This window comes from Chiroxiphia lanceolata, chromosome 15 (assembly GCF_009829145.1).
Source record: "Chiroxiphia lanceolata isolate bChiLan1 chromosome 15, bChiLan1.pri, whole genome shotgun sequence".
Classification (NCBI taxonomy): domain Eukaryota; kingdom Metazoa; phylum Chordata; class Aves; order Passeriformes; family Pipridae; genus Chiroxiphia; species Chiroxiphia lanceolata.
Genome location: NC_045651.1, coordinates 16,096,447 through 16,122,419, shown reverse-complemented (window position 1 = coordinate 16,122,419; position 25,973 = coordinate 16,096,447). Strand labels below are relative to the sequence as shown.

Sequence of the window (25,973 nt, the reverse complement as noted above, 5' to 3'; positions counted from 1 at the left end):
ATGTTAATGACACAATAATTTCAAATTAAGCATCACAAATTGGAGTCATTTTTGCAGACTGTACTTGGCCATGGAACTCTCAATTCCTTAGTTTTATGCCTTTAAAATGTGTTTTAGTTTGTTTTGAGGTTTGGTTCTTTCTTTCTGGCTTCAGAATTTCTAAGGCAAAATTGCTTCATGTAGTGATTCCATTGTTCACATATTGTAGAAAAGCAAAAGAAAAGGCCCTGTATGAGGTAGTCAAAAGATCAAGCAAATATTTCACTCAATGTACAACAAAATATTATGAGGTAATTTTATTTTGTTTCCATTTTTAGGTAAAAATATTACAGTATACAAGATAATCTTATTAAAGGTAAAAATACAGTATTTTGCTTTGTCTCTAAACAGATCTACGTACAGTCCACTTTTTTTTTTTTTAATTTTGTTTTCTTTGATTTTTGTACAAATATAACTATTATTCTATTAGGCTATCTGTATTCTCATCTGGCACTTAAGAACTGGTCACAGGTCACCTTCTGGCTCTGCTTGTTTGTCTCAGCTGATCCCTAAATGTCGTGTTCATTTTAGAGGTGTCTCCTGTAAACAAACAGCACAGTTCCACGGTTCCCAAGTAGTAAGGTGTGCTTTAAGTAGTTGAAATCCTGGAGCTAACTGGGAAATCCCAAGAAATCCACCTTTACACAGACTCATCTCCATCCTGTTGTAAAAGTGTGATCTGAGTCCTTGTTTTACCTCAGCCTTAGAACAGTTTTAATCCCGTCCTCATCCTCTGTAAGAGCCAAACACGTAAGTCAATAATTTCTACACTGATTTTTCCTTTCTTTCCTTTTTTTCCCTCCTTTTCTCCTTTTATTTTTTTTGTCAGAATGTTTAATTGAAGCCTTTTTGTATTAATTTCAAGGGCTTGTTCTTCGTGATTGATCTCACCCTATGGCTTGCTGTTTGACCTCTGGAATCTCAAAGCTGAGCTCATTGCTGCCTCTGGATGAATGTTGTTCCTTGAACACAACAGCACAAGGTATTTTACCTGTGGGTATTCTTGGGAAGTGTTTTTCACATCAGGATGGATATTCCAGTACACTGTTGCTGGAGATGGGACCAGTTAAGGACAAAAGAGAGGCTGGGTGCATCCAAAGAGTCCACATCCATCAGCAGGCTGGCTAATAGAGCTGGACAAGGTGGAGAGGAGTTTTTGGCTGGAGATTCTTTTATCAGGTTCTAGCAGAGGGGTGAAAGGATGATTTTTCAAATGCTGTCATCCAGTCTCTCTGTGTCATACTCTGCCTTGGTCATTTCAGCAGATGACTTTTTATTTGCCATGACCCACAGTGCTGTTCAGAGTTATCTTCATGGCTGCCCGTGTAAACAGAAAAGGAGAATACACACCCAAGAATAGGAATTTCAAATATTTTGCAGGGAATATGTTTGGCACATTTTTTTCTTCAGACTTGACCCAATCCTGGTCAGGACAGTCTCAGTTGCTGTAAGTGAGCACAGTTACATTGTCTTCTCTAGAGTCAGGTGGATGAAGATCTGCATTTTTTGCCTTTAACTGGAGGTGCCTTCTCTGTGGTGCACTTATTTCTGATGTCAAAGGGCAGGTATTTTTACCAGTAAGTCACTTATGTATCAGAAATGGTTTAACTGGTAACTCACCAAGTGGTGCAAAATGCTCCAACCAACACTTGCTGCCAGCAAAGGCCGAGTGTGCAGTACCCACCTTTTATGTGGTTTTTGCCCTCCTAAGATGCTGGTTGAGACTGGATAATGTTTAGAAAACCAGTTGCCTTTCTATATTCACCATCAAATGTCCTTATTTAAGGTCTTCCCAAACTTGTCACTCAGCTGCTGTATTAGTTTAGCCAGTTCACCAGTAGCTTGGGACTTCTCTTCTAAGAGTTCATAGCGCAGACTAGAAATGTCTTGTTTGATCTCTTTAAGTTCTCCTAAAAGGAAGAAAACATTCTTGTTAGCAACCCTGAGTCAAGTAAATAACCCCTGTGGTTTTAAGAGCTGAGAGAGCACTATTTCCAGTGTGTTTGGTCATGGATGTGTGTGGGGCTGCATATGATCTCCCTGCATTAGGCACTCAATATTTGTACTCGTAAGAAATAACCTGCACTTGCAGCTGTGGTGCTGACACCAATAGAGAGTCTGTGTGGAAAATTCGTATTTTTTTTTCTTAAATCCCCTCTCTTTCCACATATTGACCTCTACCTACACAGGGTACTTGCAGGAAGGTGGCAGTTAAGAGGTCTTGGAGGTTCTTTTCCATCTGCATTCAAATCCTCCCCGCCACCATGGCAATAAGAATCCATACCCCCCTCAAAAAAAGCATCCTCAGGGCAGGCCTGGACAGTGCAGCCAGAAACTGTTTTACTTAGACACCAAGTTGGGTGTTGGCAATACCCTGGTCATTGTGAAGAAGGAGAGGTAGAGCAGGATAGTGTAATATCTTATGAGATGTGTGATCTGCTGAGGAAAAATAGAGGCTCAGAGGCGGCTCAGAGTCATCACTGCTCACCTCAGTCTCCTCTCTCTACAGAGGATGCTCTCTAAGCTCAACCCTCTTACTGGCCAGACCAGTAGCAAACACATCACATGCTCATCCCATGTGTGAGTTATAAAAATCCACTTGCCTTCGTTGACCTCATCGTTCTCTCGGTCAACCTGAGCCTTGAGCACGTATCGTTTGATCAGACGCTTCATGATTTTCTGAAAGGAGAACAGAAACACTTCTGTTCACATGAGATTGTCCATCTTGCCTCAATTCTAGACTCATTATGGGCAACCGAAACTATGGGTGATTCTTTATTGAATTCCCATTAATTGTATATTTTATGTTATTGCAGTGGTTGACTAACAGCCATTATGACCCCACGTATGAAGCACTTCGGGGTGTTTGATGGGATGCACGTGAATGTAGAGCATGTCCCACTGACAGAAAGAAATCAGATGATCCAACAGAAAGCTAAGAAATGAGTTCCAGAGCCTTTTTTTAGCATGTTGCTGTTCAATGCAAAAATAAAAGATACGGAACAGGAAAAAATAAGTAGTTAATTAACGGTGTTAGCAAACTCACTCACAGTGATGAATTAAACAGCTGACCCAAGGTTCATAGAAAGACTCTGTTAGCCTTGCAATTGAGGGTTTAGGAGAAAATAAATTTAGAGAAGGAAAGAGAAGAGAGAGTTTGAACACAAGAGTGGGACTCGTCTTGAGAGAAGCATGAGAGAAGCTTCTTAAGGAAATGACAGATTTTTTTAGGAGACATACACAGGGAAAAAAAGAGAGCCATGTAGACTTATAAAATGGAAGATGGTTTTTAGTAAGGAATATGGAAAGTATTCCTAAGTATATGGAAATTGAAGATGGTTGTGGATATGAGCTTGCAATGTGATATTGTTCCAAAAATATGTAAGTTCCATTTATGTAGAAGGAAAGTGACTTTGGCAGCCTTGGGTTACAAATGGAGGCCTGTGACATTGCCAGTTCTTCACTACAGGAAAGGCACTTGATGGGGAAAAAAATCTCAACTATGACAAGCACAAAAAGGATTGCTCTGCCAGAGACAGGGATTTAGGTGCACCCCCTGCAAACAGAGCTGTCAGCATCCAAGAACAGACACCCAAACGCCCTTCACTGCCCAGATGGCCACTGACAAGGGAAAAACCTCTCCCAGCCTGGGCTCACTTATTCCCAGAGCAGCCACATGTCTCTGCTTTGAACATCCCTGGAAAACGCTGCAGGGTGTGAAACGCGAGTTAAGAAATCAGTACACCTGCTCTGGTGTCTTAGGAGCCAAATAAGGATTATAGCAGTGCCAAAGGCATGTGGAGATCAAAGAAGGATCCAGCCATTTGTCTATGCCATGGAGCCATGGAATATGGGATGTCTAAGAGTGTCCTTGTGTCAGGGAGGCCTCTGGCTAAGCAGGTGGGTCAGTAGGGCACAGCGCACGTACGGTGTGTTGAAGATGGCCAAGGCAGTAGAATCCAGAGGGAGGTAGGGCTGTCACCTGAGAAAACATAAATGAAGGAATGTTTGGGGAGAGCAGGGAAATCCTGGATCCCAAAAGAAATTTTTTTTTAATTTATTTTATTTTATTTTTTTTTTTCAGAGCGGAGGAAATTTAGATTAAAACAAGGAATCAGCACATGGAGAATGCTCTTATCACCTGGAAAAAAATGATAACATAATATCTCTCTATTCCCTTTCCCATAAGGCTTGGACTTTTATGGGTGCTACTGAAATGTTATCCTAAATTAATCACCACATGTGACAGAAGTCACAAACTCAAGGCTGCCTAGTCTATGAAATGGATGTTGTAGCCAGACTTGTCTACAGAAACTACATATTTTAAATGTGACCACTGGCTTAGTTCAAAAATATTTTAAATGTGACAAGAGTCTGCTTATCCACTTATTAGATTTTTCTGCTGGTATCTTTAGGAAAGTAATTAACTTTTTTGCCTCAATATTGCACTGGGGCTTCCAAGCCTTGCTCCTCCCTTTCTCCCCAGCTCTGCTCCCTTGGCTACAATGACTGAAACACCCTCTTGTCCATACACAGTCCAAGTGCACAGACTGCAGCTGCATCACTGCATAAATGTTGCTAAAGAAAACAGTTCAGCAAGAAACAACAGTTTCAAAGGTTTCCCCAGTTGCAGAAGAAAGTTTCTTGGCCAGATTACCACATTGTTTGTTCTTCTTTATACTTAGATGATCAAGATTACTAAACTTGCCTTGTATTACTTGGGCAATTTCTTCCTGCAGCAACTGAAGCGTTCCAAGATAATTTGAAGATAAAACAAGAGCAGCATTATTGAATAAAGGTAGTTGTCTTTTTCTCTCTATTTTCCACAGCTGCATTTAGCTTTTTCTATCTTGGAAATAAGGGGCTAATTTACCACAAACATTTAGTGGTCTCATTTAGAAAAAAATAGTTACAGGAAGAGAACCAGTCCAGTAGAGGCTGACACATCTCCTGGGGGTTTGAGTGGATGGGGAAATGTCAGAAGGGCTGAAATGTCATTTTGAGCAGGACACAATCTCTCATCTTTTTGATGGTATCAAGCCAACTAACTCCAGGTGTCAGAGTGAATGTATCCTATTTCTAGCTTGGATTTTTAGATACCCCTCCTATCATGACACAAAAACCTGCAAGATTTTTAAAACCAGTAGACATTTATCACTGGTCTGCTGTGCAGCTTAGGAGCCTTTTGTACTGGGTGCTGGACCAGCACAGGCCAAACCCCTTCTAGAATTCCCATTGAACTTTTTATCCCACTTAATTATTATTTTCCTCAACTCTCTTTAATGTTGGGCCTTTCAGCCATACCACTTGTCACCAGATTCCTTTTCACTTTATGCTAAAAAAGAAGGAGAATATCCTGTGGGGAAGGTTCTGTTTATTGTATTGCCCAACAAGAAAAAATAAATCTGCTGGCACAAGACTCTGGCCAAGACAGAGATTTGTGTTACTTATGGCACCCACTGCAGCCACAGGGGGATTTTGAACAGTAGCACATTGCAGGTTTAGCTTGGAAGGACAAGTCACTGCCAGAGAAAGCACATGCAGATGTTGATGCAACAGCTGGAGGGATGGATCTGTGCCATGGAGGATGAAATGCTGTCGGTGCAAGACTGGAGGAGTAGAGGTTGAGTGATATTTCTTGGATTAAATTAAATTCCCTGGGGTGGAATTAATTAGCATGCCATCAATCAGCATTTCCGCGGGTGACAGGCTGTGTTTGGCCCCAGAATGCCCCAGCCCAGCCCCGAGCTGAGGCTCCTCCCGGCACATCCCGAGGGGGCAGCACTGGAAGAAGGCAAAGAGGACCCTGCAGGTAAGAGCAGTTCACTGGCCCAGCTCTCCCCTGGCTCCTGATTTCATGCTGGGATTACCTGGTATCTTGTGGGCTTGTTATAAGCGTTCTTCCCCGAAAAATTTTCTGTGTTTTGAATGATAGAGTGAAAACGAACTTTCTGAAATTATAAAACATTGTGATGTGAGTAAATCAGTGAGAGCTCCTCATACCCACACAGCCCCAAATTAGCAGAGTGTTATAAAACTAGGAAATGGTTCAATGTGAGAGTAGAGTAAAATCCAGAACATTCAGGCTCAAAAAGGAAAGGAAGAAAGAAAGAAAGAGAGCAAGGAAGAGACAAAGAAAGAGAGAAAAAAAAAACAAAGAAAAAGAAAGAGAGAGAAAGAAAGAGAAAGACAAAGAGAGAAAGAAAGAAAGAGAAAAAGAAAGAGAGAGAAAAAAAGAGAAAGAGAAAAAAAGAGAGAGAGAAAAAAGAGAAAAAAGAGGGGAAAAAAAGAGAAAGAGAAAAAAGAGGGGAAAAAAAGAGAAAGCGAAAAAAGAGAAAAAAGAGAGAAAGAGAAAAAAGAGGGGAAAAAAAGAGAAAGAGAAAAAAGAGGGGAAAAAGAGAGAAAGGGAAGAAAGAGAAAAACTAGACAAATAGAAAAATAGTGAAAAAAGAGAGAAAGGTAATACAAGAGAAAAAAAGAGAGAAAGGGAAAAAAAGAGAAAAAAAGAGAAAGGGAAAAAAGAGAAAAAAAGAGAGAAATAGAAAAAAGAGAAAAAAGAGAGAAAGGGAAAAAAGAGAAAAAAAGAGAGAAAGGGAAAAAAGAGAAAAAAAGAGAGAAATAGAAAAAAAGAGAAAAAAGAGAGAAATAGAAAAAAAGGAGAAAAAAGAGAGAAAGGGAAAAAAGAGAAAAAAAAAGAGAAAAGGGGAAAAAAGAGAAAAAAGGGAGAAATAGAAAAAAAAGAGAAAAAAGAGAGAAAGGGAAAAAAGAGAAAAAAGGAGAGAAAGAGAAAAAAAAGAGAAACAAGAGAGAAAGGGAAAAAAGAGAAAAAAAGAGAGAAATAGAAAAAAAGAGAAACAAGAGAGAAAGGGAAAAAAGAGAAAAAAGGAGAGAAAGAGAAAAAAAAAGAGAAACAAGAGAGAAAGGGAAAAAAGAGAAAAAAAGAGAGAAATAGAAAAAAAGAGAAACAAGAGAGAAAGGGAAAAAAGAGAGAAATAGAAAAAAAGAGAAAAAGAGAGAAAGGAAAAAAAGAGAAAAAAGAGAGAAATAGAAAAAAAGAGAAACAAGAGAGAAAGGGAAAAAAGAGAAAAAAAGGAGAGAAAGAGAAAAAAAGAGAAACAAGAGAGAAAGGGAAAAAAGAGAGAAATAGAAAAAAAGAGAAAAAGAGAGAAAGGGAAAAAAGAGCAAAAAAAGAGAGAACTAGAAAAAAAGAGAAACAAGAGAGAAAGGGAAAAAAGAGAAAAAAAGAGAGAACTAGAAAAAAAGAGAAACAAGAGAGAAAGGGAAAAAAGAGCAAAAAAAGAGAGAAATAGAAAAAAAGGGAAAAAAGAGAAAAAAAGGAGAGAAATAGAAAAAAAGGAGAAAAAAGAGAGAAAGGGAAAAAAGAGGAAAAAAGAGAGAAATAGAAAAAAAGAGAAAAAAGAGAGAAAGGGAAAAAAGAGAAAAAAAGAGAGAAATAGAAAAAAGAGAAAAAAGAGAGAAAGGGAAAAAAGAGAAAAAAAGAGAGAAATAGAAAAAAAGGGAAACAAGAGAGAAAGGGAAAAAAGAGAAAAAAAGAGAGAAATAAAAAAAAAGGGAAAAAATATATAAAGGGAAAAAATAGGAAAAAAATAGATAAATAGAAAAAAAGAGAAACAAGAGAGAAAGGGAAAAAAGAGAAAAAAAAGAGAGAAATAGAAAAAAAAGAGAAAAAAGAGAGAAAGGGAAAAAAAGAGAAAAAAGAGAGAAATAGAAAAAAAAGAGGAAAAAAGAGAGAAATAGAAAAAAAAGGAGAAACAAGAGAGAAAGGGAAAAAAGAGGAAAAAAGAGAGAAATGGAAAAAAAGAGAAAAGAGAGAGAAAGGGAAAAAAGAGAAAAAAAGAGAGAAATAGAAAAAAAAGAGAAAAAAGAGAGAAAGAGAAAAAAAGAGAAACAAGAGAGAAAGGGGAAAAAAAAGAGAAAAAAAAGAGAGAAAGAAAAAAAGAGGAAAAAAGAGAGAATGAGAAAAAAAGAGAAAAAAGAGAGAAAGGGAAAAAAAGAGAAAAAAGAGAGAAATAGAAAAAAAAGAGGAAAAAAGAGAGAAATAGAAAAAAAAGGAGAAACAAGAGAGAAAGGGAAAAAAGAGGAAAAAAGAGAAAATGAGAAAAAAAGAGAAAAAAGAGAGAAAGGGAAAAAAGAGAAAAAAAAGAGAAAAAAGAGAGAAAGGGAAAAAAGAGAAAAAAAAGAGAAAAAAGAGAGAAAGGGAAAAAAGAGAAAAAAGAGAGAAAGAGAAAAAAAAGAGAAACAAGAGAGAAAGGGAAAAAAGAGAAAAAAAGAGAGAAATAGAAAAAAAGAGAAACAAGAGAGAAAGGGAAAAAAGAGAAAAAAAAGAGAAAGGGAAAAAAGAGGAAAAAAAAAGAGAAAGGGAAAAAAAAAGAAAGAGAGAAAGAAAGAGAAAAAAGAGAGAAAGAGAAAGAAAGAGAAAAAGAAAGAGAGAAAGAAAGAAAGATATAGCAGTACCATTTGCTACTTCTTTTGGCTCAAAAAAAATGTATTTTTTTATATAGACCATCATATTTTTATCAGAGGACACAACACTCCAGAAGCTTCCAAGGAGACTTTTCTGGAGACTATACACAATATTTGTAAGAGGGTTTTTTGACTCTGTTTTCCACCTCTGAATTTTTTGGTCCAAATGCTAACAAAAAAAAAATAAATAAAATCACTTATTCAAAGGAATTAGTTCATATCATAGACCCAGAGAAGACAATGAATATCACAGAATTCTGTAACTATGTGCAATTATATAGAGAGGGAAGGCCATGGTTAAGGATTTTTCTTCCTGATGAACCAGAGATCCTGATTATTTTTTTTTTCAAATCAAGATGCTTATAATGATTGGATTAAAAATCTGATTAATCATGTAATGTTTTTTTCCTATTTCTCTCTTACTCATCAGATGTGTCACGATCTCACAGAGATTTTTGAAGATGATTTGTGAACAAAAACAACAGGCAAGCAAGAAATGACTGATACTCTTAGCTGTTTATGTTAAAGCCATGGAAAATATGAATTTTGCATGAGTCCCATGAAAAAGGGCAAGCCAGGCAATTTCATTCATGTGGCTTGGGGAAGGAGAGGCTTAGAGAAAATTTTATTACTTTGGTTTATGCTTGAAGTAGAAATTAAATTTCAATCAAAGAGGGCTTTGTGGGGTTACATTCAAATAACTTTTTAAAAATATCATCTTTTTTAATTATTTGAGGTAGCTAAAGGACCTCTCATGAACCCTGACTGTAAGAAATAAGTGACCACACATTCTGGAGAGCTTTTCTTTTTCCCCCAGGAATGGTTTCCCAGTGTTCTTTTCTTTCAAACCCACCTCGAGCTGAGAGCATTAAGTAAAGGCCAGGACACTTTCAAGCAAAGCTGCCTCTTTGCATTTTTGAAAAGCCTGAGATCACCTCAGCTGGTTAGACCAGGGTCCCAATAATAATGGTGTGGGTTCCATCCCTCCATGGGCCATTCATTTAAGAGCTGGACTTGATGATCCTCTTCCAACTCCGAATATTCTGTGACCCTGTAATCCCCAGAATTTAATGGCAGCAGCTGTGGCTGGATTCCTGTGAATCTTTTGGTGTTTCCTTCTCCAAAGCAAAGCAAGTGGGCTTGCCCTGGGAGTGGGATTGTGTTTGTTTGTCATAAATTTATGTGCTGGGAAAGCTTCATCCCAGTGACCCTCTGGGATAATTTCTACAGGCAACGTAATTTTCTCTAATTTCTCTGGTATTTCCCCATGGAGGAGCAAGGCTAATTCCCCTGGGAAGGGTCTGGATGCCAGGCATACTCCTGCATCTCTCTCTTGCTTTGCCACGTGGACACACTGGTGCTGAGGAAATGGTTCTGCCGTGGAGCCAGCATTTAAAAAGCAAATTTCTATTTCAAATGCCAAGCCAGGATCTCCCCATTAGTGGCTACACATCACTAGGTAGATGTAACTAGAGAGGTTGTTAAATATAGTTTTAGGTATTTAGGTGTTAATAATCCCTACTTGGAAATTTGTTCCCAAACTTGGAATGGCAGTAAATGTTGCAATGACAGTAAATGTTGTAATGACAGTAAAATTAATTTGGAAACTGCTTTGAGGAAGGTGGATGAATTGAAGAGGCATAAAGGCCTGCTGGGTGGATGAGTTGTCAGACAAGCTGGGAGCCTGGTTGTGCCTCTGCTTCTGCCCTTCTCCTTGACCTTGGGAAACTCCCTTATCCAAGTGCCTGCTTTTATCAAAGTTACCCTTCCCCTGGTGCCCAGACCTCATGCAATGAGGTCACAAGCTTGGGAGGAGCCTGTGGTTGCAATGTAATACAAATAACACACAATGCTGAGGTGCAGTGAGAGGCTGGGCTGTCCCTGATCTCCCTCTGTACCATGCAACCCCCTCCAGAAGGTCCCTGGCAGGAATCCTTTCCAGAAAGGAGCTGAAAAGTGAAGATAAAACGTACCCGTTGTTTGGAATTCAGCATCCCCATCTCGACATCATTTTCACAGCTTTTGGCCTTAGATTTGCAGAGTTTTATGAGGCACATTTTTATTCTCAGTATGAGATAATAAAATGATTTAGGGCTTGGCACTAGGTTGAAAGGAGCAGGTAAAGTCCTTCCTTCATCAAAGTAGGACAGCCAGAGCTTGGCACGTGCAAACTTCCACTCCACATCTGCATCCTCCTTGGGAAGGCAAGAGGGGAAAAACAAATCAACATCCAAATCAGTAAATAGGAAGGAATTTAGCTATGACAAGGACAAACATACAGTTAAGAATTAATTAGAATCATATTCTGCTTGCCAGAACAAGGCCCCTGCACAAAACGTGTCTCTGTGGTAATCCCAAAATAAGGAAAATTTAAACAAAGCCATGAATAAACAGAGAGTAGAAGTCCTCCAAATATTAGACTATTTCCTATTTCCTTGGATATCAAAGGAATTGTCTCAGCAACCACTTTGTGCTATGCTGTTAAATGAATGGGTCAGAACACAGACAGAGTCATGGAAAGCAGAAGAAACTGTTGTGAGCACAACAACAGACTGTCTGTGATTAACTGCAAAGCTGTTTGTCACCTTTACCACTGCAATAACCAGGAATCCCCAAAAAACAGGGTAGGTCACTGATTTCTCCTGTCACCAGCTCATTTCCTCATGGGTCCTCTTTTCCATAGATCAATACACCTTCACTCTCCTCCTATTCACGTCCTGTCACTGCTGAGGGTGGAGAAAAAGTCCATCATGCAGTGCCTGTGAATCTCCTTCATGAATTGTCAAGGTGGGCCAGAATCACTTCCAAACAACAAGGGCAAGGTTAGCAAAGGTTTTATGGATCTGCTTGGCATTTATACTGGAGGATGGTCAGGGCCATGTATCAGGAAAAGAAAGGATGAGATACAGCTGCTGAAAAGCTTCTTCCCTGTGGTTTACATGGTTTCAGTAGAAGTGTGGGTCTGCCAACACCCCATACTCATTTACATCTGTGTTCTGCTGAAATTAATAACCTCTGATTACCCTCTACCTCTGAAACTCAGTCAAAAACTGGCACAACACAACAGAGGTTAATTCTGTCACAGTTACAGCAATATGTCTTCACTTCACTGCTGCCCTTTGCTCTTCTCATGGGTTGAGGTTCCACCTCACAGAAGCCCCAAGCTGAATTGCAGACTAAATCACTCGTGGACAGTTGGAATGCCTTTCTGTTAAGCAGTTAAGTACTGCTGATGGAAGCAATTCTGTTTTACAGCTGGTGAAAGGATGTTTCTTTCCATAAGTGCAAAATTTGTCAGGACACACCAGCTCTGGAGGCATAAACAGAAGAAAATCAGAAGCAGCTGAAGAGAGAAGTTCAGTGGAAGACAGGAGAACATGGTCTTGTCACTCCAGGTGACAAGCAAACCATATCCCTCCCCACTGTCCCTAATGGAATTTAATTCCTAAGAAATGTCCATCCTCTGTCACTACCGACTTTGCTGCTCTCAGATAAACACAGTGGCAAAAGGGATTTTCTCTGCAGTCAGTCTCCATCCCTGGGCTATATTCAAACACATGTAGATGTGGCACCTAGGGACATGGTTTAGTGCTGGATTAATGGTTGGAGGCAATGATCTTAAAGGTCTTTTCCAACCCAAACAACTCTATAATTGTATGACTGTCTTTAACCTCATTGCTGCTGAGGACTGAAGTGAATTAGGAGGAGATGCAGCAGTTTTTCCTCAGTTAGGAGGATCAGGGCAAGGCAGCTCACATTTGTTCTGCTTTGTGATAGTCACAGGTAATCTTGAACCAAGGTTTGAAAATTTCCATGCAATCAGGAAGGATGACAAAGCATTTTGCCAGGGAACTGCTCATCACAAAGGTTAGACTAGAAAGTTAATATAGGCCACCTATTCAGGTATTTTCAGAGATTTTTTTTTTCTTCAAAAACTCTCAAGAGCATCCCTGTCTGCTACACTGAACTAGAAAATGCAGCAAGAGGCTGAGACCCCTTCTGAAGGAAAGCTTGTTTCAGGTGAAGAAGATTCAGGAAAATGAAGAAGATTCAGGAAAATGCTTGTCCTTAAGTGATTAGAAACCTTTGGAGAAATGGCTCTGCTTTCTGCAAGCAGGAAAGATTCTGGGGCAGGGAGAACATGTAAGGTCTCCCTGACATTTAGACTTTGTTAGAGCACGCACAGGATTGAGTTATATTTGCACTACAGTGCATGGATGAATCAGACATTACAGTGAGAAAATATTTTCAGCTCTGGCCTTTTTCAGTGTCAGGCTCTGAGGGGAGATTAGGACAACTAATTAATACAAACCCGACTGCAGAAGTTTGACATTTAACAAATCAGAAGTAAGAGGTGACTCAACATTAACATTCTCCAAATAATGTATTTTTTTTCTGCCTTTATTTAGATTAGCAGAGAGTTCTTTATGTCTAAAGCATTTAGCAAAACCCACTCTGCCAACAGCCACACTACTGAGCCAGGCTGGGTAAACCCTGCAAATGCCTTTCTGAGAAACTATTCCTTTTCCTTGAGGGCTCTGTTTATATGCTTTAAAAGTTGCTTTTTGTGAATGTCCAAGCAGTCATAATTTTCAGACCTAGAGACTCCTCAAAAAAAAAAAAAAAAAATCATCTGAATCAATTTTATGTGCTTGGTAGTTGGAAAACATGGAATTTTTAAATATATATGCATGAGCTTCAGATCTATATGGGCTGGAGAGTTTAACCAGTAGAGAACAGGGCAAAAAGCCAAATGAAATATCACTTTGTTATAAGCAAACAATGCAGTTAAGGCAACACAATTTGGAGAAGTTATCACAACCAACACAGGGAATAAAAAATACCATGAACCACTTTCATTAAATACATGTAACGGAAATTGTGTTTACTCACAGAGGGTCATTAAAAACAAGGAAGCTGAAGTTGTTCTAGAAATGATTCATTGTTAATGATTAATTCAATTATAATTTGGGGACAGACTCAGCCTCAACTCTTGCACAGTGTAAGATGTGTGGTCAGAATCCTAATCTTGGATACGGAATAAGCTACAGCTTCCTTGTTTGTTTGTTTTAGCATTTTCATTATGAGTGATAATTAAACACACTGAGTTTGTAACCTAATTTCTTACCTCGATTTCCTGATAGGAGTTGTTGATCATGGCTATTAACATGTTGAGCAGCACCACCACCATAGTCACGTTATAGACTCCGTAGAGCACATATCCAATATTCTCAATGAATTTATGGTCGTACTTCAGCACCACAGATATCACTTCAGATAAGCCAAATATTGACCAGAATAAGGTTTTAAAACTTTCTTCTACCCTGAAAATGAAGCAAACAGTCGCTTTGTAGAGTTGGTACCAGGTGCTAATAATAAAACAGCAATACACTAATATAAATATATGTCTTGGCACAGTTATTGTAGCCCATTATCCATCACACAGGGATGTACCAAATCATATTTCCTTATTTGATAAAGAAATATGATTTCTGATTAATGCTACAAAGGTCCAGTGTCCCCTGATTTGCTCCATCTGTTCTTATCAGGTGCATTATTTGTCACATGGATTTTGTGTCCCTATTAAGGACAACAATTCCATGGGAAACTTGCAGGTTGAAACTTTTTATGTAGGGCTTTTTGCTTCTACTCACTCATTCTTTTCTCATCCAGAGAAGACAGAAGAGTCTGACCTCTTTATATAAAGTTTCCAGGGCAGAAGAGAGGACAGGAAAGTTCTGATTTGTGGCATTAATATAGAGAACACAGAGTGCAAATATAGTCAGACCATAACCTGGTTTTCTTCCCATCCTGCTTTGGACTGCAAGCAAGTCAGACACCCAAGCAGTTGTAGCAAAAAATTAAAATTAAGGAGTGGTAGAAGATGTTGCAGAGAGGCATTTTGATTTTATTATTATCCTTGCTTGAAAGTAGAAAGGAATCAGAGGAAAATAAAAGATAGGAAAAAGAGAAGGGAATAAGCCAACAAGAAAGAGAAGTGGGGCTGGACAGAATGTGGTTACACTGCCAGGTCAAAAGGAGAGTCTGATCAAGGACTCAGGGCTATGAGAGGCAGAAGGGAGCAGCCACAGCTGAATAGGAAGGAAAGGAGGAGGAGGAAGGATGTGGCACATTTTCAAAGCAGTTTGCTTAATTTTTAATTAAAAAGGCATTTTGCCTTTCCCAAGAAATCCTTAGCCTGTTAACAGTTAATTGCTTCCTCTCTGCTCCTGCCTGCCAGGAGCAAACACCTTGAAAGGAAACAATGCCACTGACAAATTATTTTGAGGAAATGTTTTTTGCTAGAGTGGCAGACTAATCCTGCTAAATCTGTTTATAACAACAGCTTATAGACACAAACAATGACATATCCTACAGGAACAATAAACTTTACGTAAACTCCAGCGTAGATTGCACCATTCGTGAAAGCAAGAGAAATTATTTTCCACCCTTTGAAAGGCTGGGCAGTTCCTTTCTGCAACAGTAAACTGGTATTTATTGCCCATCATAATTTAGGGTATTCCATATTTCATTTACAAGTAGCAGTAAGACTGCAGTAAGTATTCAGTGTAATATTTACAGTGTATAACTGCACTGACCAGTGAGGAGCAAGCTTCAGTGGGGTTTTGAACCACTGCCTTTAAAATGTGGCTTTTTCCTCCACCTCCATGATCCCCAGAGTCACTGACACCGCACTCACACCCCCTGGTTGCTCTGCAGGATTGCAGAGAGACACCTGTGGGATGAGCTGTGGGCTGCAAACAAGTGCCATCACTTCTCCACTTGCTGGATATTTCCCCTCCTGTGCCACTCTGCTGTCGTGTCCTGCCCTCACCTGCAGCAGAGCTGACTGGCATTAATGTGTCCCCTTCCCTTCACCCTGTGGCAGCAGTCTGGCCATTCAATAAATGTTGTGCTTCCCAGCTAAAGAACACATGTAACACCAAAGATCCCTGGCATCAAAACCCACCACATAAAGGTTGGACTTGGTGATTTTGGAGGTCCCTTCCAACCCAGCTGATTCTATGATTCTATAAGTAATTTTTCAAGCTAATAAAAGCCATAACCCCCAGCCTCCAGCCCAGCTGCCCCTGCTATTAACCTGCCTTTTTCATTTGGAGATGTTCCCGTGCTTTTCCATCCTACTGGCAGAGTTTAATACATGTCAGCTCTGCTCCTTTCTCTGCAGCTTAAACATTAACCTTTATACTTCAGCAGTGCCAGATTCTCCTTGAAAAGTTAATTGAGGACTGTGAGCAGCCTTGGCCACCCTGAGCACCACAAAGGCCAGAGCACCAGGTTCCTGTGGGATGTTCACAGTCCTTATCTCCAGGGTCAGGTAAATGGGACTGGGAAGGTGGTGGAGAGGTTGACCCGACCTGTAGCACCCCAAACTGGTGCTTAGCAATGCCCCCAGGTAGATACAAGACTCCCTCTTGCAGGTGAAATGCTTCTAAGGAGACTTGTACTAATCCATCCCTACCCTCCAAAAAAGGCTGGGTGGCTCTTTCCTTCTCCCTTTTAAATTCCTGTGAAATTTCAGGAGATTTGGCACAGGTTGCAAGGAACATCCGTGGGGCTTTTTTAGGAACATTTGACTAAAACATGAGAGGAGGATGTTTGGAGCCAAGCTCCCAAAGATTCCAAGATGTGTCTCATCGTTGCCAGATAAGCAATTTACCCCCTTCCTGTGAGGTCAGCTGGTGTTTTATCCTTCCCAAAGACAGACAAATGAAGGGATGGAGGAAGTCAGGAGTCCTGCCCAGACTGACAGCTCCTGGCAGCAGGAGGGTCTGGCAGTGACAGATTGACTGATGCTCCTTGGGGAGGTGGGTTTGCTGCAATCTCCCTCTCTGCTGTGAGAGAACCAACTGTTGCAGTGGGGAGACAACTGAGATAATTTTCTGTTTGTCTGTTTCAGAACTCAGAGTTCAGTAAAACCTCAAGATTTGGCATCGAGGAAGAAAACAGACCATAGACAATAAGCTAGTTACAGATTTTCCTCACTTTTGTAAAGAACAGTGTGTTGTTATCAAAAAAGATCACAGCAAGGCTATGATTTCATGTCAGCCTTGTGCCCTCCTCTCTAAGAAAGCTCAAGGCATCCTTTCAGATTGATTTCCTTAAATGAGCTGGAGAACTATCACTGCCAAAAAAGCGATGCAGCCAATATAATCTACAAAACTACCACATTTTGACAAAGCAAAACAAGTAGAAAAAAAAGCCTTCAAGCCTCGAAGCAGCATTGGCTCTGAACAGTGAGTCACATTTCCCTTTGGGGAGAGGGAGACAGAAAGCCTGGTGTTGCAGCCTTCAGCCTGATTTGTGATGCAGAAAGCAAGAGGAACACAATCAGCCTTGCCTCCATCTCGATTTTGTTTGCATGGCATGTTCTTAATTACAGGCTGTTTCAAGAGCTGTGTGCTGTACACAGCATATGATAAACAGATAAACATAGCTGGGGGTGGAAATGGTCTGATTTTCAGCATGGAAGAACCTCAAAAAATTTTTGAAAGTGTCCCACGGTTAGGTAAATAATCTCTATATTTGGCTGTGTGGAGTACACACTACATCTTTATTTCCTTTGCATCCAGAGCATCAAAATGGAAGAAATGAGAGAAGCTCTGCATAATAACTTGATTCAGAGGCCACTGGGATGCTACATTCTTGCTCTGTAGGTGACAACAGAAGAGAAATTGAGCATGATTTCAGAAATGTAATAGCAAGGAAAGGTGAAAGTCAAGTTGCACCAAACATTCACTAACTAACATTAGAACTAAGCAAGCAATTCCCTCTGAGTGTGATCTGCACAAAAGTACACTCTTTTTTCTGCCTACATACTGTCCTGGGAAGGTGTGGTTTTCATAAAAGTGTCATTTGGAGTTATTTTAGTGAGCAGCTCTTTGTCCAAGGGTTCCCACTGGGCCCATCCAGGGAGGTGTCGACTCAACACCCCTCGAAGCTGCCACAGCCAATGAAGTGCACGAATCCAAGGGGTCTTCTTCTGTCACAGCTACCCAAGTGACCTCTGAGAATCAGGTCCCACAGTCAAATAGTCACATTTCTCAGGGCCAAACTTGCTTGCTGTAAAATGTCACCCATCCTCATTAGAATTCCCAAACCACCCCCAGGAAATGCATCCGGCGATGTCGCTAAAGTCACCGTCACAGGAGGGTTGTGAGGACACCAAATTAAGCAACACTCTTCTTAGCCCTGATGATTTTTCAGGGAATGAGCAGCTGAGCTCCTTTTTTAACACTAATACTGAAATCTTCCTCCTTTTCACGTGTAAGTTAAAGGCAGCAGGAGCCACAACCTTCATCAAGACCCACAGACAGCCATGAAAAATAGAGAAGGAAACATTACTATAGCTGGTGGCTGCCCATCTGCCAAAATAACCTTGTAATTAGCTTATTAAAATTGTTTAGACTGGTCTACCCTGGGGGCTCCTTGCTGAATGGAATGTCTAAGAAGGATTTTGGGGAGGAATGTAAATCTATTCTCTTTGTTTCATACGATGAAAGGGCTCGTTTTCACTGATCATCATTTGACACTCCTGAGTGTTTAAATAGTCAGAAGAAAGTAAGTATTCTTAAAATCTCTTCCAAATTCTTAAAAAGGAAGATTTACGCTCATGGAAAATTTACTTTGTAACAGCACGAAGTCCCTCCGGGATAAGTAGTCAGCAGGCTGAAGTTAAGGAGGAAGAGCTCTCCCCAGCCCAAATATCCCCTGGGTATTTAAGCAATCTTTACTCCACTGAGCAGTCATCATTTTTAGTGAATGTTTGCTCATTATTCCAATCAAATGATGGTAACTCCTGGAAGATCCACTTAGCTAATGAGTACTAATAAGAGAGTTACTGTGCAGAATTGTATCAGAGACTGGAATTTGTCAGTGACGTGCCTGGGGGATACCATAAGTGAGGGTTGCTGTGCCACCAGGCAGTCAGGGATGGCAATGACTCGACTTCTCATTAAGTCTTGTGCTTCAAGGGCATCTCCTTCTCTTCAAATCTGAAGCAAGTCACAGCCCACACACTCAATTTTCTTCTCCCTCACCACTGAGCACAGATAAACGTAAATGCATCTGGTCTCATAAATCCTTCCATTAAAATGCCCCCTGAGGCTACAGAAGAGGCCTAGGAGGCATATTTGGCTCGACTAGAGGAGGCAAATGTAATGTTACAGGTTACATGTCGCACAAGAGGGTGGTGTGGTAAACCTGGAAGGCAACAGCCACCTGCAGGACAGAAGTGATGCTGAAAAGGCCCTTTCTCCTAGAGGAGGGATGAGCTAAGCCCCAAGCTCTCTGTGTAACATGGCAGAGAACTGACACATCAAATGCAGCATCAAATGTCTGCTCTGCACCTGGAAACCACCGTGGGCTCAGGCACTGCAGCTCTGGGGTGGTTTCCTGGAAGTCAGCTCACAGCAAGGGGAAAACATTATGCCACATTCCCTCACAGACAAGCAGGAAAGTCCCCACTGTGTCCCTAAGGCACACAGCTTTCACATGGCCTCTGCTGAAAAGTTCCCAGTCAGGACTTAGAAACCACATCCCAGACACCCTGGTTTGTTTTGCTCTGTTCTGAGCACCATGACAGCAGCTGGCTCTGCAGAAGTGCACCCAATAGTCACAGCTGCACTCAGGTGATGTCCTAAAACAGATCACAGAATCACAGGATATTCTGAGTTGGAAGGGACCCACAAGGATCATCAAGTCCAGCTCTTAAGTGAATGGCCCATCTGAGAATTGAACTCACGGCCTTGGATCTCAGAGAAGAGAAATCCTCCCTTATTTTACATACATTTCACCTTGCAGTTTTAAGAACAACAATCTTAGGTTTAACTTCTTCCCCACTGCATCTCTTGGCACATTGAGCTGAGCATCTTCCCAAAACATTTTCCTGACCTGCTATTTTGATTTCCAGAAAGAACCATTTCTGAACTTACTCGGCTCCCTACACTCAGGCCTAGAGCTGGCTGCCAGGGCTGGAACTGTGGGACGAGTTTCCCTGTCAAAATCTGGGTGTGATTCCCCCCACCCAGAAACCACCAGAGCACCAGCAACAGCCCAGAAGGGATTGAGCCTTTCCCCCTTTTAGATTCCTGTGAAACCGCACGAGACTTGGCACAGGTTGCAAGGAACATCAGTTGGGCTTTTTTAGGAACATCTCCCTAAAACACGAGAGCAGGATGTTTGGAGCCGAGTTCCCAAAGATCCCGAGGCCGGAGCGGCGGGAACAGCCGCTCTCCCCACAGCTACTCACGTGGTGAACGCGGGGTTGTACTTTGCACCAAGGTAGTAGGAGTAAAGGTTGAACATTCCGATCATGAAGGCGAGGAACACCATGATGAAGATGACCATGAACTTGAAGATATCCTTCACAGTCCTGCCCAGGGAGATCTGCAGGGGGCCGAAGCTTTCGTTGGCTGGAAGAATGTAAGCAATGCGGGAGAAGCTGAGTACCACAGCTATGGCATACAGGCCTTCTGAAATGATCTGGGGATCCGAGGGGAGCCACTTGTTCCTGGCTAAAACAATACATGTACAGGGGGTGTTAGTAACAAAGAGTGGTAGGTGGAAGCTATCACCATAAACGACCCTTTTCCACACCGAATCTTGGCTTTGGCCAGGAGTTAAAGAGAAAAAAAAAACAGCTTTGGAACAACTGTGCGCTAAAGTCCTCAGCTTGCTGGAGAATTAGTGAATTAGTTGTGCTTTTCACGTGGTAAAGATGAGAAATGAACAAGTCACTGGGATTCACTGAAGCCACACAGCAAAAAAATAGCGTGGCTTTAAACAAATGAGGTATTTTCTGTTTGTTGAATATCAACTGTGCTGTGCCTTTTCCACGTGAAGCTCTTGAGATGGAGAACAAAAAGCACAATGCAGTGGAGTATAGCTATAGGTTTTGTACAGGGCACTGTGTCAGTATTTGGGAAGGGAGCATTAGGGAGACTGAGATCTCTATCCCCACCACTGGATAAGAAAGTTAGGATTTGTTCAGGTAAAGCAGATATATATGTATATATAAAAAATATTTATAAAATGTATAATAAAATACAGATAAAACCATATAATTTTCATATTATCTTTACGTTAAAACCAGTTCTTGCAGTCTAGTCACTACTATTTTTACCTAAAAGAACTCCTTGTTGATACCAGATATGCCTCATTTACTTAATCTACTGAAAATTTGAACATTTGTATTAATATGTCTTATGAGTGGCCTTGCGTCAACTGAGCTTCTTGATGAAAAGACTGTGGCTCAGGGCTAAAACATGTGACATCTTTAGGGCCACAGCAGTAAATTTAGGCATTATTTGCAGTAAAATCTGAACCAAAGGAAAAGCAGCAGACAGAGAAATTCACAGGATCTCATTGTGATATTCTGTTCTGGACCCTTTGCACCTTTGGATCATGAACTCACTTTAAATGGATTGGTAGCAAACCAGAGAGGGAAAAACTTCATCATCTCCATGGTTCTCGCTTGCCTGGGCAGAAGGAGGGATGTTTTCCTTCAGGGGGGACACACTAAGCAAGGGGTTGAGCTGGTGGGACCACCAGGTTGTGGGGTCAGGGTTCGTGTCCCTGGTGCTGTGTGGGGCACGTCTACAGTAGATGAAATCAGCTGCCTCAGATCCCCCTCTCCGGCCCAAGCACATCACTGGAACAACCACCTTACAACTCCAGGGAGCAAATGGTGTTCCTTGGTGCCCACCTCTGGAGCTCCTGGAGCCCCTCTGTGAGCAAAAATCCTCCTGGGGTTTGCTCAGGGTGACAAGTAAAGCTTGCAGAGGGGTGCATTGGATCCGGTCCCCATGCTGTACAGCAAAGAAAAACCATTTCAGCCATCAAAAACAACGTTGTCCAGGCACTGCTGCTGCTTTAGCACTTACAGACAATTTAGGCTCTATGAAAATACAGGTTTTGAAGAGCAGCAGCTTATGGATGTAATTGCTATTTTTATTTCCATTGTACAGGTGTTGGATGTAACAGAAGCATAAAGTGCACCGACAGTTAGAGATGCAGCCCCACATTCTATATTTATTCACACATTTCCCTCCTCTCACATTTGGAAAACCATGCAGGTTACTTCATCTGTAATGCAAATTATACTCTGCTCACTCCCAGTTCCTGATTATCTGCTGCTCAAGCTGCTTTTTCAGGATGTGATTGACCTGAATGTAGTCTCAGGACAGTATCAGAGACTGAGTTAGGCTCAGATCCTTTCTGACTGTTTAGGAAGATGGCTGGAATGGGTAGACCCGGGAAGAATAATTTGGTTTAATTAGAAAAAACCCACACAAATATCCCCAAAAATAAACATGCTTTCAGCACTGCCACATATTAGCCTAAAAGAATGGGAAGTATGAGAGAACAAAAAGCATCTTACCATAGGTAAAATAAGCAACTTCAGGGGGAAGGGTGACGTTGTTGAGGTCATCGTCTTGAACGTACTGGTCAACGTACTGTTGTGCTTCAGAGGCTTTGAGGAAAGCCATGAACCTGGCAGTGAATGATGCTACAAAGATGGACAGCATCCCAAAGTCCAGCAGGTTCCAGAGATGCACCACATATTCCCGTGGCCCCTCTTCCCAGATCTCCTTGCACTCTGACCAGATCATACCTGTGGAGGGGACAGGACGTGTTTAACAGAAGGTGTGTGTATGTTCAGACACAGAAGGTGTGTCTGTGTTCAGACAGACCTCTTTCCTGGCCAATAGTGGCTTCTAAAACTGAAGCAAATAACTCTTTAATTAAATTGAATTTCTTGACAATGGTTCACGCCACCTTTTCTTAAAAATTCTTTCAAAATTTTGCCTCACGTGTCCTTTTGTGCTCGTGAGGCAGAAATTTCAAAATATCACTGTATAAATCAACGGTAAAGCTGATTTCTGGTGATGACAGAAAGCACAGTTCAGAAATTCTGATGACACTAGAAAATCCTGTTGCTGCTATATTTGGGAAAAATGTGGATTTCCTCTCTTGTCCCCAAAATCTCCTTGCCAAACGATGCCACTGAAGATGGCTCTGCTTGCCCTGCTGCTGTTTTCCTCCTTCCCTAAAGTAGTGGGTGGGTCCATTTTGAGAATGCAAACAGAGCTGTGCAAGAGAAAAGATCCAAGATTAAGTTCAGTGTGATTAAAGAAAGGGCAAGACAGAAGTTCTGCCCTTGCAATACTTTTCATAAAGCTTTTGGAATTAAAAAATGACTTTCCATACATTAAAGTCTGATCTATCACTTTAAACACCGAGTTTAACCCGAATTTAGGATTTCTGACAACAGACTTACAGATAAACCTGTAAATGCCAAATTCAGTGAGTTCAAATGTTTTAACATCTATCTCCTATGGGGAAGTGCTGGAGCAGACAGGTGAATTCAGCAGGCAAGAATTCAGGGCAGATTCACTAATTTACCCAACCTTCAATCACAGTAGGGCTCCAGGGTCAAACCCTGCTCCTGAATAGATAAAGTGTTGGAATATTTAACCCACTGATAAATATTTCCTGCACTCTCCTCAGTCCTGTTTCCATAGCAGCAGCAAAATTCTCGTTTAATGAAGAAGGAGCAGCGCCTGCTGATTTCCATGTGGCCTCCTGCAATCTTCTTCTTGTGAACTCCTTTCATCCTCTCTGCTGGGAGCTGTTGCGGTGTGGCATGGAAATGCAATTGCTTGGCTACTTCTGAGACTCCTGGAAGCACAGGGTGTCCCAGGAGGTGCACTGGGTTACAGGCACGGAAACAGGTCAGTGGGAATCCAGCCGGAGGGGGGAGGAGTGAAGAGCTGCTGCTGTCAGTCCCTGTGTGCAGCCAAGGATTTAAAGAGAGAAAGGAAAGCTGAGCTTTCCACACCCCCATCAGCCAAGGCACAGCCAGCCCGTGACCTCCACAGCCCTGGAATGTCCCTGGAGATGTGCCCTGATATAGGTTATGCCCTGTATAGATCTGCCCTGGGAGAGATCTGAGTGCTGAGCAGAGGGAGGGCAGGAGAGGAACCTCTGCAGGTGCTTGGCTGAGTAAAAGCAAGAACTTCATCCCAAACTGTCACTCAGCACGAGCAAGGTTTAATAATAAATAGCCTCAGAGAGCAGGTGGAAGAATTGGTTTCTCAGGAATTTTCCTGGAGCGAGGATGAAATATTAAAGGAACATTTCCAGCTTTAAAATGCTTTTTAAATTCCCTGGAATGATGGATAGGAGCCATGAGCCCTGCATGTGACGTGCGTGTGTCGTGTTAAGGTACTAAAGCTCTCCAGGAAAAATCACGTGGTAGCATCACCCAACAAAGCACTCCTTCTCTGACGACCAGAAATGACTTTTCTGGTTGAAATATTAACTCTCCCATCCAAATTTATTTCTAATCTTGCTCACTTACTATACCTAAGTCACAGATTAATGAAGTAAGAAGTGTCTAAAACTGAGTGGACTGACTAAAATTAGAATCACTCAGTGAAAGTATCACACTATTGGCCTATAATCATTCTTTTTGCCAGCTGTGTGGCAATCATTTTTTAAAAATGTCTATTAAGGACAAGCAGAAAAGTTCCAGTAATTATTCAGTCAGTACTGCTGGATAATTGTCTATACATGGGGAGAGAATATTTCAAAGCTTCTCCTTAAGTAAAAGTACTGAGAAGAGAAAAAGCAGCTAAAATTCAGGGGATGGGATATAAGGTGGGATGTAAGAAATAAGAGAAGGTGAGTAGGTAAAGCAGCTCTGCCAGGATTTCTTTTAAATGTGGTTTTTAAAGAGCCCCCACAGGCTCTGCCATTTCCCTGAGTTGGATGCACGGAGATGTGGGATGTGAGCAGCTCCTGCTCTCCAGCTCCCGCATGTCTCTTGTTCCCCTGCAGCAGGGATGATCAGAAATGTCACCTTGATGAGCAGGTCTGGTTTCAGCAGGGGAAGGAGAGTTAAGCTACAGGCACAGCCCATCTGGAAGAAAAATGGGAGTGTGCAAGAAGTGCTGCTCACCACCTGTGCACAGAGGAGCAGTTTGTCAGATTTTATATCTGCTGGCCTGGGACATAAATCAGGAGCAGCTGATGTTGCAGAGATGCCTTTGAGCCTTCCTGCATCCACCAAAGGCTGTGGGATTAAGAGATTAATAGTGCTCAGACTGCATCTACCCAGAGTCCAACTGCTACCCTGGCTGCTTTTACAGTGGGGGTTTTGCCCCTTGGAATGAAACCTCCCTGCTTTCAGCACACACTTTGTCCATACTGCTCATCAGGAGAATCCCAGCCTTCCTCATCTGAAGGGAAGGGATGGGAAGACCTGGCTACAGGGGAGACACAGACAAGTCCCAGATGCATGAGCCAGAATTGCTGTGCCCCATGTACAAAGGGGGAAGCTGGTCATGTTTAACATCATGAGATCCCCATGGGTCCACTTCTGGAGCTTGTCCAGGTCCCTCTGGATGGCATCCCATCCTTCACATGTGTCAACCTCACCACTCAGCTTGGTGTCAGCTGCAGACTTGCTGAGGGTGCACTAGATCCCTTTGTCTATGTTATTAATGAAGATATTAAATCCCACTGGTCCCAGTATGGGCCCCTGAGGGACACCACTGGTCCCTGATGTCCATCAGGACTTTGAGCCATTGATAACCATCCTCTGGATGTGACTGTCCAACCACTTTCTAATCCACTTAATAGTCCACTCAACAAATGTATCTCTGTCCCATTCAGAGAGAAGGATGTTGTGGGGGGCAGTGCCAAAGGCCTTACAGAAATCCAGTTAAATGACATCTGCAGCCCTTCCCTTGTCCCCTTACATAATCACTCCATCATAGAAGGCCACTAAATTGATCTATGTCAGCTGCTTTTATTTAATTATATTTCTACTTACCTATAAATATTTATAATACCTGTAAGCTTTTAGCACCAAAAGGCTGAGCAGACACCACCCTTAGTGCTTTCACAGTCCTTAAAGTTCAAGGTCACATGTGGGGCTCAACAAGTGCCCAAGTCCCTGTGCCAGCTTTGGGCCATCTGCACCAAACTTTCACCTCTAGGATTGCTGAACCATTGTTTGAAGCTTTCTGTAGGCAGGCAGGTAAAATGGCCAGAGCAGATTGTCAGAGCAGATGTAGGCAGTCATTAGAAAATCTCATTATACTCAGGAGTCTGGACAATGAATCACTTTTCTTCTCTCAGAAAAGTGAAAACCTTCGCTTCAAATGAAATGTTTTCTTCTTCATCTCTCAGGAACTCACCAAGCAGATGGAAACCTACTGCCTATAAGGAAAGAATACCTAGTCTAAAATCTAATCATCTTGTCCAACTGCTTTAATAGCATTTTAAAAATGTATCTTACAGGCTTACTCTATCCAGTCTGGCATCTATTCAGCATTTTCTAGCCTAATATCCTGCATGGGATTCTGATTATTGCAGGGACAGGGAACAAAGAAACAGTGGCCAGGAAGTCATCAGATAGA

General features: G+C 41.5%; 1 protein-coding gene across 2 annotated transcripts in view; it reads right to left on the bottom strand.

The window, feature by feature from the left end:
- Positions 1-271: 271 nt before the first annotated feature.
- The window catches only part of TRPC7 (transient receptor potential cation channel subfamily C member 7), a 72,216-nt gene continuing 46,514 nt past the window's right edge, over positions 272-25,973 (bottom strand). For both annotated transcript variants that reach the window (XM_032703308.1, XM_032703307.1), the window contains exons 6-13: positions 21,926-22,159; positions 19,796-20,060; positions 13,652-13,847; positions 10,497-10,718; positions 5,910-5,990; positions 3,968-4,021; positions 2,643-2,718; positions 272-1,949 (exon numbers count right to left, since the gene is read on the bottom strand). In XM_032703308.1, the coding sequence (XP_032559199.1) occupies positions 1,807-1,949; positions 2,643-2,718; positions 3,968-4,021; positions 5,910-5,990; positions 10,497-10,718; positions 13,652-13,847; positions 19,796-20,060; positions 21,926-22,159 (1,271 nt within the window). In that variant the 3' untranslated portion in view covers positions 272-1,806. The remainder of the gene's footprint in view (positions 1,950-2,642; positions 2,719-3,967; positions 4,022-5,909; positions 5,991-10,496; positions 10,719-13,651; positions 13,848-19,795; positions 20,061-21,925; positions 22,160-25,973) is intronic.